The sequence below is a fragment of the Sceloporus undulatus genome, chromosome 8 (assembly GCF_019175285.1).
Source record: "Sceloporus undulatus isolate JIND9_A2432 ecotype Alabama chromosome 8, SceUnd_v1.1, whole genome shotgun sequence".
NCBI lineage: Eukaryota > Metazoa > Chordata > Lepidosauria > Squamata > Phrynosomatidae > Sceloporus > Sceloporus undulatus.
The window spans coordinates 23,661,673-23,680,231 of NC_056529.1; the positions used below are offsets into that span (position 1 = coordinate 23,661,673).

The window sequence follows — 18,559 nt, forward strand, 5'->3', positions numbered from 1 at the left end:
GAGAATGGAATCCTGGCCCATAGGGAGCCATGGGGGAATATCTGCCCTTAGGGAGCCATGGGGGAATCCTGGCCCATAGGGAGCCATGGGGGGGACTATCTGCCCCTTTAGGGAGCCAATGTGGGAAATCCTGGGCCCATAGGGAGCCATGGGGGAATATCTGCCCTTAGGGAGCCATGGGGGAATCTGGCCCATAGGGAGCATGGTGGGAATATCTGCCCTTAGGGAGCCATGGGGGATCCTGGCCCATGGGAGCCATGGGGGAATATCTGCCCTTAGGGAGCCATGGGGGAATCCTGGCCCATAGGGAGCCATGGGGGAATATCTGCCTAGGGAGCCATGGGGGATCCTGGCCCATAGGGAGCCATGGGGGAATATCTGCCCTAGGCGCCATTGGAATCGCCCAGTGGGCCATGGGGGAATATTCGCCCTTAGGGACCATGGGGGAATCCTGGCCATGGGAGCCATGGGGGAATATCTGCCTTAGGGAGCCATGGTGGATCCTGGCCCATAGGGAGCCTGGGGGAATCCTGGCCATAGGGAGCCATGGGGGCGGGGATATATGCCTCTTAGGGAGCCATGGGGGAATATCTGCCCTTAGGGAGCCATGGGGGAATCCGGCCCATAGGGAGCCGGGGAATATCTGCCCTTAGGAGCCATGGGGAATATGCCCTTGGGAGCATGGGGGAATCCTGGCCATTCGGGAGCCATGGGGGAATATCTGCCCTTAGGGAGCCATGGGGGAGAATCCTGGCCCATAGGGAGCCATGGGGGAATATCTGCCTTGGGAGCCATGGGGAATCCTGGCCCATAGGAGCCATGGGGGAATATCTGCCCTTAGGGCGAGCCATGGGGGATATCTGCCCTTAGGGAGCATGGGGAATCCTGGCCCATAGGGAGCCATGGGGGAATATCTGCCTTAGGGGGGGGGATCCTGGCCCATAGAGGAGCCATGGGGATATCTGCCTTAGGGACCATGGGGAATCTGCCCATAGGGAGCCATGGGGGAATTCTGCCCTTAGGGAGCCATGGGGGTCCTGGCCCATAGGGAGCCATGGGGCTATCTGCCCTTAGGGAGCCATGGGGGAAACCTGGCCCATAGGGGCCATGGGGGAATATCTGCCCTTGGGAGCCATGGGGGAATATCTGCCCTTAGGGAGCATGGGGAATCCTGGCCCAGGGCCATGGGGGAATATCTGCCCTTAGGGAGCCATGCGGGAATATCTGCCCTTAGGGAGCCATGGGGGAATCTGGCCCATAGGGAGCCATGGGGGAATATTGCCCTAGAAGAGAATGGAATCCTGCCTGGATGGCGGCCCATAGGGAGCCATGGGGGAATATCTTGCCATAGGGAGCCCATGGGGGAATCATGGCCCCATGGGAGCCATGGGGGATATCTGCCCTTAGGGAGCCATGGGGGAATCCTGGCCATAGGGAGCCATGGGGGAATATTATTGCCCTTAGGGAGCCATGGGGGAATCCTTGCCCATAGGGGCCATGGGGGAATATCTGCCTTAGGGAGCCATGGGGGAATCCTGGCCCATAGGGAGCCATGGGGCGTGGAATATCTGCCCTTAGGGAGCCATGGGGGAATCCTGGCCCATAGGGAGCCATGGGGGAATATCGCCCTTAGGGGCCATGGGGGAATATCTGCCTTAGGAGCCAGGGGAATCCTGGCCCATAGGGAGCCATGGGGAATATCTGCCCTTAGGGAGCCAGGTGGGGGATGGCTAGGGAGCCATGGGGGAATATCTGCCCTTAGGGAGCTGGGGGAATTGCCCATGAATGATCCTGGCCATAGGGAGATGAATACTGCCCTAGGGAGCCATGGGGGAATATCTGCCCATAGGGACCTGGGGGAATCCTGGCCCATAGGGAGAATGCTGGAATTCTGCACTAGTGAGCCATGGAATCCTGGCCCATAGGGAGCCATGGGAATATCTGCCCTTAGGAGCCATGGGGGAATCCTGGCCCATAGGGAGCCATGGGGAATATCTTCCCTTAGGGAGCCATGGAATCCTGGCCCATATGAGCCATGGGAATATCTGCCCTTAGGGAGCCATGGGGGATCCTGGCCCCTAGGGATCCATGGGGAATATCTGCCTAGGGCGCCCTGGGTGATATCTGCCTTAGGAGCCATGGGGGAATCCTGGCCCATAGGAGCCTGGTGGAATGGGAATATGCCCTTAGGAGCCTCCTGGGGGACCTGGCCCATAGGGAGCCATGGGGGAATATTGCCATAGAAGGAATGGAATCCTGGCCCATAGAGGAGAATGGAATCCTGGCCCATAGGGAGCCATGGGGGAATATCGCCCTAGGAGCCCTGGGGGATCCTGGCCCATAGGGAGCCATGGGGGATATCTGCCCTTAGGGAGCCATGGGGGATCCTGGCCCATAGGGAGCCATGGGGGAATATCTGCCTTAGGGAGCCTGGGGGAATCCTGGCCCATAGGGAGCCATGGGGGGGGATATCTGCCCTTAGGGAGCCATGGGGGGAATCCTGGCCCATAGGGAGCCATGGGGGAATATCTGCCCTTGGGAGCCATGGGGGAATCCTGGCCCATAGGGAGCCATGGGGGAATATCTGCCCTTAGGGAGCCATGGGGGAATCTGGCCCATAGGAGCCATGGGGGAATATCGCCCTTAGGGAGCCTGGGGAGGGATATCTGCCCTTAGGGAGCATGGGGGAATCCTGGCCTAGGGAGCCATGGGGAATATCTGCCCAAGACGGAAGGAATCCTGGCCCATGGGGAATGGCTGGCCCTAGGGACCCTGGGGGAATATCTGCCCATAGGGAGCCATGGGGGAATCCTGGCCCATGGGAGCATGGGGGAATATCTGCCCTTAGGAGCCATGGGGGAATCCTGGCCCATAGGGAGCCATGGGGGAATATCTGCCCTTAGGGAGCCATGGGGGGAGGGATCCTGGCCCATAGGGAGCCATGGGGGAATATCTGTCCCTTAGGGAGCCATGGGGAAATCTGCCCTTAGGGAGCCATGGGGGATCTGGCCCATAGGGAGGGGGAATATCTGCCCATAGAAGAGAATGGAATCCTGGCCCATAGAGGAGAATGGAATCCTGGCCCATAGGGAGCCATGGGGGAATATCTGCCCATAGGGAGCCATGGGGGAATCCTGGCCCATAGGGAGCCATGGGGGAATATCTGCCCTTAGGGAGCCATGGGGGAATCCTGGCCCATAGGGAGCCATGGGGGAATATCTGCCCATAGAAGAGAATGGAATCCTGGCCCATAGGGAAGCTTTGAGACTATAGGCGCTGGGTTTCTGAAACATTCAACGCCCAAAAAGGGAGCCCATGAACGGTTCCCTCTGGGCTAGTATTCCCCAATGGTTCCCTCTGGGCAAGCGCTGTCCTTTCTTTCAGGAGGCCCCTCTCTTGTGTGGAATCCTGGGGTTTGTAGTTTGGGGAGGGGTCTGCCAGGGAGGCCTGGAGCCTCCCCAAAACTACAGATCCCTGGGAGCTTTGTTCCCTGCTGCAGAGTGGACGCAGCCATCTTGCTAGTCAGGGCCCAGTGTGTTTGTTTGTTTGTTCTTGAAAGACGGGGGAAACAGGGGTCGAATTGGTTGTAGATTTCCTCTCGTCTTTACAAAAGACAGCAGGTCCCATCGTCCCCCGACCAGTGGCTACTCTCGCAGTTCATGGGAGCTGTAGTTCAACCCTGTTTGGCTTTGCCTTCTTGCCTTTTTTTAACCTCTAAGAATGTTGTATTATTAGGGGTCTTAGAGAAGGCCCTTCTTGTGTTTCGGACTCCAACTCCCGACAGCCCTCAACTAGAGTCCTTTATGGCGAGGGATTCTGGGAGAAGTAGTCCTCCGAAAGCTCCCTCAAACAACAACAACAACAACAACTAAAAAGAACTAAGGACGCGGTGTGGCTTCACGGGGGCCTACTGCGCATGTCAGGAGTCGGGGCGCATGCGCAGTGGGAGAGGCGTCTGTCGCGCGGTCTGTGACGTCATCGCGTCGCGCGGTCGAGAGGGAGGGAGGGTCGCTGCCGCTTCTTCTTCGGGGGAGGCTTGTTTCCGGAAGTGGGGCCTGGTCTGGGCCTCAGCGACGGAGCGGAGCCGGGAAGAGGAGGCCCCGAGGAGCCCCGGACGCAGCCATGGAGGTCACCAGGAGCAGTGAGTCCCCTGGGCATGGGCAGAGGTCCCCCGGCTGCCAGTGGTGCATGCTGGGAGCTGTAGTCCAGAGCATAACATGCCTGGTTGGACTGAGTAGGGGAGGAGATGGTTGTTATAGTCAATATCATAGCCTTCCTCTTCCTTTCCTCATCTGCCTCGCGCTGTTTGGGGACTACAGCTCCCATCGGCCACCAGGTTTGCCGTGGTGCGTGATGGGAGTTGTAGTCCAGAGGACAGCCTGCCTGCTTGGGCTGAGCGATGCAGGGGGTGGCTATTATATTTAATGTCATAATCTTCTTTTCCTCTTCAGCCTAGGGTTGTGAGGGGACTACAGCTCCCATTGGCCACAATACTTGCAGCGGTGCATGATGGGAGTTGTAGTCCAGAGGACAGCGTGATCAATTGGTGTGTGGCAGTCCAGGTATTGTCGCACAGCAAGTCCCAGCAGACCCCCTTAACTGGTGTTTCCAGTGGTGAGGAATGCTGGGACTTGCAGTCCAAGTCCATCCAGAGGGCTTCACAATTCCCACCGCCTTCTTTTAATGGCCATTAAAACCCCTTAGAGCAGTGGTTCCCAAGCTGTGGGTCGGGACCCCTTTGGTTGCCCAAGACCATTGGAAAAGACCTATTTGCATGTAGCAATGAGACTCATTGTCTGGTTGGGGGTCCCTACAAGGTGAGCAACATTATTAGGAAGGCTGAGTTCTTCCCTTGGGATTCCCTTTCTTTGTTTTCCCTACAGACTTTAAGGATCACCTCAGCAAAGTCTACGAAGCCATTGAGGAGGCAGACTTCCTGGCCATCGATGGAGAGTTCTCAGGTCCGAAAGGCGCTGCAGAAGGAGTCCAGTTTGGGAGCGCATTCACTCCCCTGGTTCAGTGCTGGGAATCCTGGGAAGGGCAGCTTATTGTGGGCCCAGGGACCTCTCTGACAGAGAAGGCTCTAAATGGCTGCATCTGCGCAGGAGAAATAACCCAGTTTGGCTCAAGGCTGTGGAATTCTGGGAGCTGGAGTTTGTTGTGGGCCCAGAGCAGGAAATAAACGGCTGTTTTCTCCTCCTCAGGCATTAGCGATGGACCGTCTGTCAGTGCGTTAACCAATGGCTTCGACACGCCTGAAGAAAGGTACCAGAAGCTCAAAAAGGTAAAAGAAACCCCTTTTTCAACCCTGTGCTTTTGAAATGCCTGGCTCTCTGTGCTTCAGATACTTTGCCCCACAAGCATAGCCTATTGGGACTCTTTCTTTCCTCCCCAGCATTCCATGGACTTCCTGCTCTTCCAGTTTGGCCTTTGCACTTTTAAATACGATCTTGCAGAATCAAAGTATGTCGTTTCCTTGGTTTATTTTCGCTTTCGAAAGTGGCAAATAACCCACCGACTGACTTGCCATTCTGTGCGCTTCCCAGGTACGTCATGAAATCCTTTAACTTCTACATCTTCCCCAAGCCTTTCAATAGAACGTCGCCAGATGTCAAGTTTGTCTGTCAGGTTAGTAAGATGGCTTTTGACTTCCTTCCTCCTGATTCCGTAAGGCTGGGAAAATCCAAAGCAGTCAGAGAATATCATGCAAAGACTAAGTTCCTAATGGTTGGCTGGGAGGCTTGGCTTTATCTCTGTGGAAGTAATTCACCAGGAAAACAGAACTTAATGGAACCATTTAATTCAGCCAGACAACTAACTTTGGGTTGTGGTCACTTAACTGTGCCTCTTCTGTGTGGATAACATATTGTGATCAAATATGGTGTGTTGTAGTAGTTGTTGTTGTTGTTATTATTATTATTATTAGTAGTAGTAGTAGTAGTATTAGTATATCCCACCTTAATTGGGACTCAGGACAGCTTTCAATTTAATAAACACCATACATTTAAAATGGGATTAAACTACTGACGATATTAAAATGACTTAAAACTACACTTTAAAAGATGTGTTTGTATTTTTATCCACTTGTTTTCAAAAAAACCTTCTGCTTTGAGAAAGAGGGAATGAAGAAATGGCAATAAAGGCATTTTTGTTTGTTTGTTTCCTTCCAGAGTTCAAGTATAGACTTTTTAGCAAACCAGGGATTTGATTTTAATAAAGTTTTTCGCAACGGTAAGCTTTTGTCTTTCTTTGCCTCGTAACAACTACTGTGACGATCCCAATATTCCCACCTCTTTTTCCTCCTCCTCCTCGGTGCGTAATCCCTGTAGAAAAAGGGTAATATCTTGAGACCTTTCCTGCAGAAGAGTTCCTGCCCTGTTTTGGACTACAGACCCCATAATTCCCAGCCATTGGCTTTGCTGGGAGTTCTTAGTCCCAACGCAGTTGGAGGTCACCAGGTTGGGTACAGGCTCATCCACCACTATGTCCCTAAACTGATACCGCTGTCAGGTCTGACCTTTTGACGTGGATTTATCTCTTGCTCACTGCCAACTTAGGCCTCAACGCTTTCCTTCTCCCTTCAAGGAATCCCTTATTTAAACCAAGAAGAGGAGCGGCAGCTGCGGGAGCAGTACAATGAGAAGCGTTCTCAGGCCAACCGCGTCAGCAGCCTGTCCTACGTCTCTCCCAACGCCAGCTCCTGCCCCGTGACGGTACCGGAGGACCAGAAGAAGTTCATTGACAAAGTGGTGTAAGTCAGAGCCAGAGCTCAGCAGGATGGCTTTGCTGGGTGCAGCTCCCAGCATCCCCCAGCCACTGCCAGGGGACTGGTTTAGATGGCTCTTGTTGCCCCTTCCAACTGTGGGATTCTGTGCTTTTTACCCAAATCTGCGGCTTAAGGCCTCCTGTATGTTGTCTGCCGTGGCCCCATCTGGAACATCTCTAATTCTGCACCTGATAAAAAATGTGGCTCCAGTTGCCAATCTTGGGCATTTCTAGGATTGTTCTCCCACATATAAGGCCACGCTTTACAGAGCCTGCTTTGAACGAGAGAAACAAAAGAGGTGATGTTCTGCCTGCCATTTTTCCTCTTTCTTTCTTTCTCTCTCTCTCTCTCTCTCTCTCTTTTTTCCAGAGAAAGGGTAGATGCTCTCTTGCAGAATGAAGAAAGCACAAATTTGGAACTAGAGCCATGCACAGGGTCAGTTCACCTGAAAGATGCCAGCCGGGGTTGCGGGCAGAAATCACGGCATGTGAAAGCATGGAAACTGTCCTCTGGCTGGACGCTTGAGTAACTTTCTCTTTCTCACTTCAGATTTCAGAGGAAACTAATCTATCAGACGTTAAGTTGGAAGTAAGTATCATGTTCTGTAAAGAGAGACAGATTAGAACAAGACTGGCTTTGCCTATTATCTTTTGACTAAGAGAGGGAGGGTTGTTGGAGGTTGTCCAGTTATCCAGCAATGAGGCTGAAACCTTGGCATCTCTGGCCAAGATCCTCCATGTGCTTTGCTTGAGCAGTTCCTGATCTTTCCACTGCCGGGCGGCTGACCAAACCTGAAGTGGTATCACAGGACTGCCAGCTTTGGCAGCCAAATGTGTGGGAAATGACCCTGGCTGCAGTTACCCGCTGTTGGTGTCCAGTTTTCTGCAGCTAATATTGCCTGGTACTTTCTTGAGTAGCTTCACCCAATTCTGCAAACTTACACATCACCAAATCTTGAAGTACATTATTGCGATTTGTTGATGAATGCTCATTTTCCCCTCTTGGCTGTAGGTATCCCAAAGGCATCCATGTGGAAACGCTGGAAACGGAGAAGGTAGGTGGCTTGTGTCTTTGGAGGGCTTTCCATTGGATAGCCAGCCTGATGTACTGAGATTCAGGATCCCGCAGGCAAGTCCTCATGGGATTGTGCAATGCTTTCTAGTTGTTTCCACCAGAGACTTCAATAGAGGTAGCTCTGTAGCCTTACACCTTTCCATCCTGGCTTAATCCATAACAGTAACACACCTTTTTGTTCCTTAGAAGGAGCGATACATTATTGTTAGCAAAGTGGACGAAGAGGAACGCAAAAGGCGGGAGCAGCAGAAGCAAGCGAAAGAGCAGGTCTGTGGCTTTCCTTGCCAAAGGGATTGACTGAGTGCCTTGGACCCTGGGAGGATGGGGGCACGGCTGGAGGATTGCAAGGCCTAAACCACCTTGGGATGCCCAGAACCAGACCTCTTTTCCTTTGGAGTGTGATCTGGTCAGAGGCATTTTTTGCTCAAATGGGACTTTTCCTTTGCAGGAGGAGCTGAAGGACGCAGTGGGGTTCTCCCGAGTTATTCATGCTCTTGCCAATTCCGTAAGTCTCTCTCTCTCTTGCCTTATGGGATGCGAACGGGTGCTTCAAGCGAAATGCTGAAGGTTTGGCTGGATGCACCCCGCCATCCTAATGCCTCTGGCCTTTTTCTGCTGGTTTCTCTTTAGGGCAAACTTGTGGTTGGCCACAACATGCTCCTGGACGTCATGCACACCATCCACCAGTTCTACTGCCCACTGCCTGAGGTAGGTCACTGCTGCTGTTCCACCAGCCACATGTGGTTCCCTTAAACGCATGTTTGGCATCCTTTCAAATGGACAGGTCCATGCAAAAAGGAGTTGTGTTTCCTGTGAGATCAAGCAGGCTGTCTGTCCCTTGAGACGAAGGCACTGGTAATCAGTATGCAATATTAGACCCACACCAATTATCCAGAGGTGGAAAGAGGGTCCGGTCCCTGTGTATCCCACCCTCGGTGCTCATGTGGAGGAGAAGCCTCTGGGGTTTGTTCCATAATCTGACATGCAAACTGGGATTCCTGTTCAGTCCAGCATCCTGCTTTTTGAATTGGCCTGCAGGAGGCAGTAGCTCCCATAATCTAGGAGCCATGACAGCTGTCCTTGGCATCAGCTCCCACAGTTTCAGCTCCGCATGTTCTCCCAAGACACCTCAATCTCCACCTGCAGGGAAGTGGGTTATTTGGTTGCCCCTTTTAACTGAGTTTACTATGCGCGTTCCTTGGCCCATGGCACCCAGCACTGCGTGAGGCATTCCAAATGTGGCAACCCTTATAAAGGATATTCAGGATGTTAGCGGTTTCATTTTCCTTCCCTAATTCTCCATAGCATGGGATTTGCCCTAAACTTTGCTGTGTGCCCTGCATTATGCCTTGGCCGGTGGTAACCTGAGTGCTTTGATTTTTCAGGATCTCAGTGAATTCAAAGAACTAACAACATGCGTTTTTCCAAGGTAGGGCACTTGTTTCCTGCTTACAGTTGGCGGCGCATCTGTGGTGACTCTTGGCAGATAAGCATGATCTGCTCAGCTTGTGTACAGCAGAACTGTGGGCAAAGTGCAGCCCCATGACCCCAATTTTGCAGTGCCAGAAGCACCCCATCCCCTCAACTTTGAAAACTGCTTGGAAAGTCTCCCAAACATACCAAAACACCCTCAGTCCCCCAGCACTCGCAAATGCTTCTATATTCATCAGAGACATTCTCAAAATGGCAGCAGGAAGTGATGCAGCCTCATTCCGGTTACCATTTTAGGAAGGGCTCTGAGAGAGAGGGGGGTATTTGGGAGCACTGTCAGGGTAAGGAGGAGTCTGTAGGGGGCAGAGGGGGGAAAGGGCCCTGGGCCCCATCCAATCATCCCTCCCCACCGACTTACAGTAGTATCTTGGAGGTTTCCTAGAGCACCGATTTGTTCAGACCCACGGCAGAGCTGGGCTTTAGAGGCTCCATTCAGAAAACAAGAAGGTGGCCAGTGGTCCTCTGAGGTGACCCTTACAGCCCACCAATGCCCTGTCCAGCTCCCTTCCCTTTAAATGTCTTTGAATAATCTATTTTTGTAGGTTACTGGACACTAAACTGATGGCAACCACTCAGCCCTTCAAGGTAAGAGACCCCTGCAAACAGTTGCTGGTGGCTTTCCTTTCTTTGTGGCATACCTGTCATCTGTTAAATTACCAATGAAAAGCAAATCCCTAAAGTGGAAGAGCCTTTGCAGCACAATTAATATCAAGATACTTCTTGGGTAGCATTAGCCAAGGAAAGGTCTTCTCATGCGCTTATAATGGCTCTCATCCTCCAAGCCCCTGTCCTTGTCTTGCCAGGAAGGCCCTTTCCACCCAAAGCAGGAACTTCTCTGGGGAAGCTAAACACTTGCTCTGCTGGGTTGGGTTTCCTTGGAGCAATGGAGGCTTGAAGGCTCATGTTGTCTTCCGCTTTCAGGACATTATCAACAACACTTCGCTGGCAGAATTGGAAAAACGTGTGAAGGAGTCGCCCTTCAACCCCCCAAAAGTTGGTAAGGAAACCAAGGCCTGTTGCACCATCATTTCTGAGCTACCAAACGGTTGCATTAATTGGCGAGGGTTTCTCCAAGGTGTCTTTCCTTTGAAGGACTTCTGCAATGCTTTCTGTACAGCTTCATGAATCCATGGAGACAAAACTTGGCAGAGGAACACAATGCAGAACGTATAAAAATATTCATTGGTCTTGAGGAAGGGAAACCTCAGTGATCTTTGTGTGAGCACCTGCCCCACCCTTCAGGCTTATTTCCCCACTCCTGCGTGGCTAAAACATTTCTCCATCTGTCAGGATAATCTCACTTAACTTAGTAAAAGAAGCCTAAAAGGACTGTTTCTTATTTTCTCAGAAAGTGCCGAAGGGTTCCCAAGCTACAATACGGCTTCAGAGCAGCTCCATGAGGCCGGTTACGACGCCTATATAACCGGCCTGTGCTTCATCTCCATGGCAAACTATCTAGGTACTACGGCTGTCATCCTCTCGACCCTAATGCAATGTATTTATTCTTCCATCCTTGTTACTGGCAGCGTACATTATACAAAAATGTCCTCTACTCACTAGGTTCATTCCTCAGCCCTCCAAAAAGCCATGTGTCTGCAAGATCAAAACTCATTGAACCTTTTTTCAACAAGTAAGTAACCATTTTCTAAATGTGCCGGTGTTTAAGGACGCTTAGACACAGCCAGTGTTTGCTCCCAAATCACATCACCGCTGGAGCCGTAATGTTTTATGTGAGCGCTGCATGGTCACCTCTTTCTCTCTCTGTCTTTGTCCTTTGTTTTGTTTTAAAGATGCAAGTGATTCTCTCCCTTTCACTCCAGATTATTTCTGATGAGGGTGATGGACATTCCCTATCTCAACTTGGAAGGGCCGGACTGTGAGTGACCGCTTCGTCTTTCTTGCCTTTTCAGAGTATTGTGCTTGGTGTAAATATCTGTTACCCATCCCAGTAGTAAGAACCTCCTTGGATGTCCTGTCCATCTTGTCCCTAGTAAGCATGGGTTGTTTGAGGTGCATTTAATGTGAGGAAATGAAGGACTGATCAAAATACACATTTGCTTTTGCATATATGTGCACCAAAAAGTGAAAATAGCACTGGCAAAAAATAAGACCTGCCAGCTTCCAGAGGGTTGGACTAGAAACACCATCATCCCTGTGCTGCAGACCATTTATTTTTACAGCTGTAGGTAGTGAGAATTGTAGTTCAAATCCAGAGATTACCAGGTTTTGAGAGCTTGGAGTAAGTACTCAGAGAATGTCATTGGCTAAATAGTTTTTAACTGGTCTTCTTGAAACATAATGGAAATCTGTTCTTGCTGCTCTCTTTACTGTCGCACAGTCTCTGCATGTACTTCAGCGCATGGTTTTTCTGCAGCACTTTCCTAAAAAATAAATACATCCAAAACTGATGGGATCTTTTCTTCTTATGGCCTTTGCAGTGCAGCCCAAACGCGACCACGTCCTTTACATCACGTTCCCCAAAGAATGGAAGACAAGTGACCTTTACCAGCTTTTCAGTGCTTTTGGTGAGTTTGCCCAAAGTGAGAAACAAGAGAAGAGGCCTCTGACAGTGGCCCACTTCTGGGGCAAGAGGGAGTCCTTCCTATGCTCCAGACCTGCCTTAAGGTTGGTTAGTGGAAACATCACAGACGTTTAGTAATGCTTCAGGAGGCAGCAGAGGAGAACCTCTGTCACAGGAACCAACAGGCCTCAGAGCTAGGAAAAGTGGCTTTTATGGACTACGACTCCCAGAATCCCCCTGGTGATTGTAGTCCATAAAAACCTGCTCTCCCAAGCTTTGGTCTTGACCATCTCTCCCCCAGGATTGTAGCTTGGGATTGCTCCCGAGGAGCCAGGACACAGTGTCTCTGGGGTCAGGGAGAGCAGCTTGGTGCCCCTGTCCTCCATGCATCTCTCTTTGCCCATGCTGATCCTCCGCTTGGCGCTCTCTTCAGCCCAGGCTTAAGGCCCTTCCTTCTCTCCTGCCAGGCAACATCCACGTCTCCTGGATTGACGATACCTCCGCCTTTGTGTCCCTCAGCCAGCCTGAACAAGTGCAGATCGGTAAGTTGCACAGGATGCCTACTCATTATTGGCAATGTGCTGGTCATGGGTACCAAAATGCAGCCGGTGGTATTGAAGATTGGATGAAATGAAAGGGGAAAAGTTACCTGTCCAACAGAGATGGGATCCAGGAATGCCCTTCCTGTGACAAACCAAGCGGAACCTGGACTCATTTAGTTGCAATGTCCAGATCTCTCTTTTCTTAGCCTGCTTTAGCAGCTGCCAAAAATGTTAAGTGTGGAATACCCAGAATTGATTTTTTTATGCGTACCTTGAAAAGGCAAGGCCCCCTTCCCAAATCTGGGCTGCATTTCAGTCCTTGGCAAGGGATGAATGGTTTTTAAGTGGAGTGCAATGTGGGCAAACCTCCTCCCAGGAAGAAATCCTGCCAAGAAAGCCCTGCGTCAGGTTTGCCCGAAGTCAGAAACGGCTCAAAGGCGCACAACAGCAAAGGTCAAAATGAAAAGAGGGAAGCCCTGCTCTCGAAGGTGCTTCATGTCCGTCTTTTTTGCCGCGTTGCTCCTTCTCTGCAGCAGTCAATACTAGCAGATACGCAGAAAGCTACCGGATCCAGACGTACGCAGAATACGTGGAGAAGAAGCACGAGGAGAAGCAGCAGACAAAGAGGAAATGGGCGGAAGACGGCTGGAAGGAGGGAGAGGGGAAGCGCTTGAAAACGCAGGCCGCTCCGTACATGCTCCAGAGCCGGTTTTACAACGCCAACAGGTGAACGCGGGGCAGAGGGCCCTTTGCATCTGGGTATAACAGTGGGAGCGGCCCAGAAGGATTGGCAGCCACACACCTGGACCACCAAAAATGCCAAAAAGGGAAGGGGCACTTTGGTTTGGGGGGAAGATACCTTTCCTTAGGGTAAGGTGTGCAGGAAAGGAGCAGCACAGCTTAATTAATTTATGGAGTGGTCCAGTGCCCCAAAACCTACCTTTGGCAGTGGGCACTTTTGTGTTAGCATGGCATGAGCAAACAGTATTTCTAATGCTCTAAGATGCCCTGAGAATATATTGATTGGGGCATTTAAAAACTCACAAGCCTGTGTTGTATGTGCAGCTTCACTTTGGGGCGTCCTCAATCTCCCCTTTTTCCTTCCTCTCCCTCCAGCTTCACCGCAGCGACCGCAGTCGGGAAGAGAAGCATGAGCCCCATCCAAGAAGAGAGCGGCTGCGATGATGGAGAGGAAGAAGAGGAGGAAGAGGATGAAGAGGAAGGCAGTGGAGATCCAGAGGAAGAGGAGGAGGAAGAGGAGGAAGAGGAGGGTCCCCCCGACTCCAACGAAGACTCCGCTGAAGAAGAAGGGAAGAAGAAAGCTAAGAGGTTCAAAAAAGCCAAAAGGGAGCCAAACTCGGAAGGTGGGTGATGCTGGCGGAAGTGCGGAGAGCAGGACAGTACACTCATCCCTCCATATTTGTGGATTTGATTATTATGTTCTCTTTAGGAATATCTAGGTCCTCCAAGGCAACTCCATGGTCAACATTAACTAAACATTGCACTGAAAGGCCTAGAGATTCCTAGAAAGGACACTCCACTGGGCATTTGTAGCTCCTCTGGCGCAGTTCTGTGGTCAGTGTCTGTTGGACGTTGGCCACAGACTTGCCCTGGAGGACCTAGAGATTCCTAGAGAGGTGCCCTCTTGGTAAAAAACATGGTGTTTTGGTTGTTTGTGTTTTTTCCGTAGTCACTCTAGCGAATATGGAGGGACAAGTGTTCTTGCTTTGACTCAGGTTTATTGGGTCAATTTTCTGACTAACATTTCTAGACGTACTCCAGGGACGTAGCCAAAGGGGGGGGGTTCCTTGGGTTCCGGACCCCCCCCTTCCGTTAGAAAAATTAATGGTGTGTGCTGCTGCGCCGCTGCACCGAAGCCCCAATATAATGGTGGCACTTAGTCTGGACCCCCCCCTTCCTAAAATCCTGGCTACGTCCCTGCTTACTCATGAGTATGTGCTGTTTTGCACCTTCGTCCCCTGCTTTCATGACTGCCATGTTAACTCTCCATTGCGCTCCTTCCTCAGGCAACCGAAAGGCCGCCGCCACCACTCCCAGGCTCTTCGAAGTCCCGGACACGTGGTAGCGGCCATCTGCGCCCGCCAGGAACGCCCTGCGCTTCCAAGAGACCTGGCACCGACGGCGTTCAGTGCGCCAGCCCTGCTCTCTTTAAAGTGGAGGGGGGACGGAGTCGGCCACGAAGCAGGATCTCCGCTTTGGAAACCAGTTTAATTTTTTAAACTGCCTCCTCCTGAACAATCCCCCGCAACCCCTCTGCCCCTATCTTTCGTGTTGTGTTTGCGTGTGCGTAACACGTCCTTTTTGTTGGGTTGGTGTCGGATCGAAAAGCAAGATGGAGTCCTTTCCTCACTTCCATCATCCCCTTCATTGTGTGGCATGTGAGGTTTTACCGAAAGGAGGGCCTGCAGGGGCCAGAGTCCTTCCCAGACTTCTGCGCAACGTTGACGTGTTCGGACGCTGCTTTCGAGGACCTGCGCCCAGGAGCCTTCGCCAGCCGCGGCCGGTGGGCCTTAAACCGAAACTGTTCCTCGCGTCTTTGGAGGGTTTTGGGGGAGCCATGTCTTCCTAAGCCTCTCCTGTTTTTGGGGGGGGAGAGGGGAAGGGTCCGTGGGTCGGGGTCCGTCTTCCGTTTCCCCTTTTGTGAGTTGTGTATTTAATGAAAACAAAACAGACGGAAGAGAGACCCGCAACGTTCACCAGCCTTCCTTTATGGTTTGAAGATGCGAATGACAACGACGACGGCAACAAAAAATGGAATCCGCTCTTGATTTGCTTTGATATTTAACATTGTTTTTTCTATCATGGAAATCATGGAATGAAATGAAGGAGGAAAAGGAAAAAAAGATGTATTTCCATACAGTGAAAATTAAAGAATGTCTTTTTTCTTACAAACCGGAGTCTCTGTCCGTTTTCTGTCAAAGCGACTTTGCCGACGGAACTTGGGTTTATTGAATTAGCCACAGAGTCATTGAATTAATCCACGGATTCAAGCATCAGAAGATTGAACATGTTCCCCCAAAAAGTACACCTTCCAAACAGGGAACCTTAGTGTTGCCATTTTATGTGAGGGACAGTGCTTTACTCTGCCATTGCATTTAATGGGACTTGGGACTCCGCAGATTTTGGGATCCATTGGGAATCCTAGATCCAAAACCAGTGGGTTCCAAAGGACCATAATAACAATAATACCGTATTTCCCGGTGTATAAGACGACGACCCCCAAGAGTTTGGGATACACTTGCCATATAAGACGACTTTTAAAAACCATCAGCTTTGCCTTCAATCTGGTGATTTTCATGGCAATCTTTATGACACGCAGGTCCTTAGCAGGAAACCTTGCTGCACGCAAAGCCTGCTTGGCTTGGCCGCTTCTCCCTGCCTCCAAGACTGTCGGAGCGGTAGCCCAAACTCGGCTCTTCTCTCCAGACGCCTGCAGCTTGCTCTGCCCTTCACTTACAGTCTTGCACCTTCCCAGTGAGGCAGGATCATTGGGATCGTGTCAAGGCACTTCCTTCCACGGATCCCGAGGCGCGGATTTTCTTCTACCGTACTTGTAGAGCGCCAGCCTTGCTGCTTTGATGCGGCGGGGATTTTGAGCTCCCCCGATTCTCCAGCCCAGCTCAAGGGTCTCAGCAGCCCCCCGACTCCTGAGAAGATTTCCCTGGGTTAAAAAGTAGACTTAGGCCCCAGAAAATGCAGTAAGAATAAGTCATTGTCTGTCATGGGACTTGAACATCCATGGCTTTTGGAAGCCATTGAAGGGCCTGAAACCAAACCCTAAGAATAAGAATAACAACAACAACAACAATAATAATAATATCCCATTGTATATGATGGGATTTGAGCATCCATTGGGGATCCTGGATCCAAAGCAGATCTCAAGGACCCACTGTAATCATGACCAGCCTAATAATAATAACACAATAATAAATCTCCCCTTGGACACAATGGGTCTTGAGCATCAAAGGGCCAGGAGGAGGAGGAGGAGGAGGAAGGCCCATTGGGTCTCATGGGCATCAAGAGCAGCAGCCCTAAGCCTCCAGAGGAGCCTGGCCACCTCCTTTCACTCTTTGCTTTCAAGGCTGAGGAAGACTCAGCAGCAAGGATTGCAAGGAGCAGTTGGCAAAGCAGCTGCAAGGCAGGAAGGAAGCCGCTCTGCACTGAACGAAACCGGCTTCATGCAAAATGCAAAGGCAAACGAGCAGAATGCAGGAGTGCCCCCCTGAAGACACGCGTGTTCTGGGGAACGTGAGAACGGAGCGTGGCTCCGGAGGGCCCTAAAAATGATCCCCTCCTTTTATGCCGCCGGGACCTTCCCCGGAAGGGGCTCCGGAGGCGGCGGAGGGCTTTCGGGTCTCGGCGGAGCGAGGCACGGACGGGGTTCGAACCCGTGATCTTCGGTTTACGAGACCGACGCCTTACCACTTGGCCACCGCGCCTGCGTTGAAAGGGCCGCCTCCATCCCTTGTAGGCTGGCGCCGCTCCCGACGCGGCACAGCGCGCTCTCGGCCGCGCCTGCGCACTGGCGCTACTCCGACTCGGTCCTTCCAGGGAGGGTCCCCACTGCGCGTGCGCGACATGGATGCCCGCTTGCCCGGCAGGCTTCGGTTGACACAACTACGCATGCGCGGATGGGTATATCAGGCAACAGAGGGGAAGAGCATGCTTGTCTTAAACTGTGTCCTTTCTTTTAGGCCAAGGAGCAAAGGGACAATGGACTTTGATTAAATGGCCACCCCCGAAAGATAAGAAACCCTATCACATTATTATTATTATTATTATTATTATTATTAAAAAGCATTATTATTTTGCCCCGCCAAGAAATAATGAACCCAATGAGGTTTTTTTAAAAGTAGATTTTTGGATATTTTATTTTCTGGCTGGGAGTAATATTATAATTATTATTATTAATAAACAATAAATGAAAATGAGAATAAATAAATTAAAAATTAAAATTAAAATAAATAAAAATACAAATAAATAATACTCATCCACCATTTTGAGGAAGAGGAAAAATAAAATAAATTTAATTAATTAATTAATTAATTAATTAAATATTAAAAGTCTTAGAGGGCCAGAAGGTTCCCTTTGATTCCTCCATTGCACTTAATGGGACCTTTGGAAATGCCAAACATTGCTGGGCTGAAGAGTTTTGCTTGGAGAAGGGAGGCTCAGGCACCTTTTACCTGGGAAAAGAAGAGAGGAAGGTGGCATCCAGGTGCATTACATGCAATCATCATCATCATCACCAACACATGAGTCTCCATAGACTTTGGTTTGACCAAGTTCTGGCTCACAAAGAACATTCCTAATACACGGGCGCCATCTTGTGGCTATTCTAGAGCACTGCAGCCTCTAGAGATCGATCTAAAAAGAGAGAGAGGCCCCTCTAAAGGTCCAGCAAGAGATCGACCTAGAGAGAGCCCTGGAGAGGGATCGACCCAGAGACCGACCCCTCCCCGCCTCCCTCCCTCCCCTTCGAGGGCTCCCCTGAAAGGTCCATTCTGCAGCAAAACCTATTAAAATTGCAATAAAAATTAATATATAGATTAATTAAAGGCGCCCCCCAAGTTCCTTCCCTTTGGCTTTTCATGGCGGTGTTTCTTCATGGCAACTTTGCAAATGGAAGAAGGCTCCAAGGCCCCTTCCCATCCTCTTCCTCCTCCTCCGTCCAGCTGTAAGGCTTTCCAGCAGCATTGCCATCTCTCTCTGAGTCGATCTCTTGCTCGACCTCTGCGCCTCTCTCTCCCCTTAGGTCGACCTCTTGAGACTGCAGTGCTCTAGAGTCGCCACAAGATGGCGCCCGTGTATTAGGAATGTTCTTTATGAGCCAGAACTTGGTCAAACCAAAGTCATGTGTTGGTGATGATGATGATGATGGCATTTAATGCACCTGGATGCCTTCTTCCTCTCTTCTTTTCCCAGGTAAAAGGTGCCTGAGCCTCCCTTCTCCAAACAAAACTCTTCAGCCCAATGTTTGGCATTTCCAAAGGTTCAGTCCCCCTTCTCTCTCTCTTTATTATCATTTAAAAGATGTATCATTTATTGTTATTATTATTGTTATTCAGAAAACATTCAAGGGTAAACCCACGATGCTCAAGTCCCATTGAATGCATGGGAGGAGTCAAAGGGTTGGTGAGACTG

At 50.8% G+C, this 18,559-nt stretch overlaps 1 protein-coding gene and 1 non-coding gene across 4 annotated transcripts; one reads left to right on the top strand and one right to left on the bottom strand.

Annotated features, from left to right (window-relative positions):
- Positions 1–3,982: 3,982 nt before the first annotated feature.
- On the top strand, positions 3,983–15,307 carry PARN (poly(A)-specific ribonuclease). 3 transcript variants are annotated; one of them, XM_042438199.1, is made up of 24 exons: positions 3,983–4,141; positions 4,884–4,961; positions 5,205–5,284; positions 5,396–5,463; positions 5,547–5,628; positions 6,171–6,231; positions 6,586–6,751; positions 7,136–7,201; positions 7,316–7,354; positions 7,778–7,820; positions 8,027–8,107; positions 8,289–8,345; positions 8,471–8,548; positions 9,226–9,269; positions 9,874–9,916; positions 10,253–10,328; positions 10,680–10,790; positions 10,892–10,961; positions 11,152–11,207; positions 11,770–11,856; positions 12,320–12,394; positions 12,928–13,120; positions 13,511–13,758; positions 14,422–15,307. In XM_042438199.1, the coding sequence occupies exons 1-24, from the start codon at positions 4,123–4,125 to the stop codon at positions 14,478–14,480; spliced, it is 1,980 nt and encodes a 659-aa protein (XP_042294133.1). In that variant the 5' UTR covers positions 3,983–4,122; the 3' UTR covers positions 14,481–15,307. The 3 variants fall into 3 exon arrangements, with proteins under 3 accessions (XP_042294133.1, XP_042294134.1, XP_042294135.1); XM_042438200.1 differs by having other exon boundaries at positions 12,931–13,120; XM_042438201.1 differs by having other exon boundaries at positions 8,030–8,107.
- Positions 15,308–16,782: 1,475 nt separating this feature from the next.
- Positions 16,783–16,854, bottom strand: TRNAT-CGU. Its single transcript has one exon. It is a non-coding gene; the product is annotated as a tRNA-Thr (tRNA).
- Between the last annotated feature and the right edge of the window lie 1,705 nt (positions 16,855–18,559).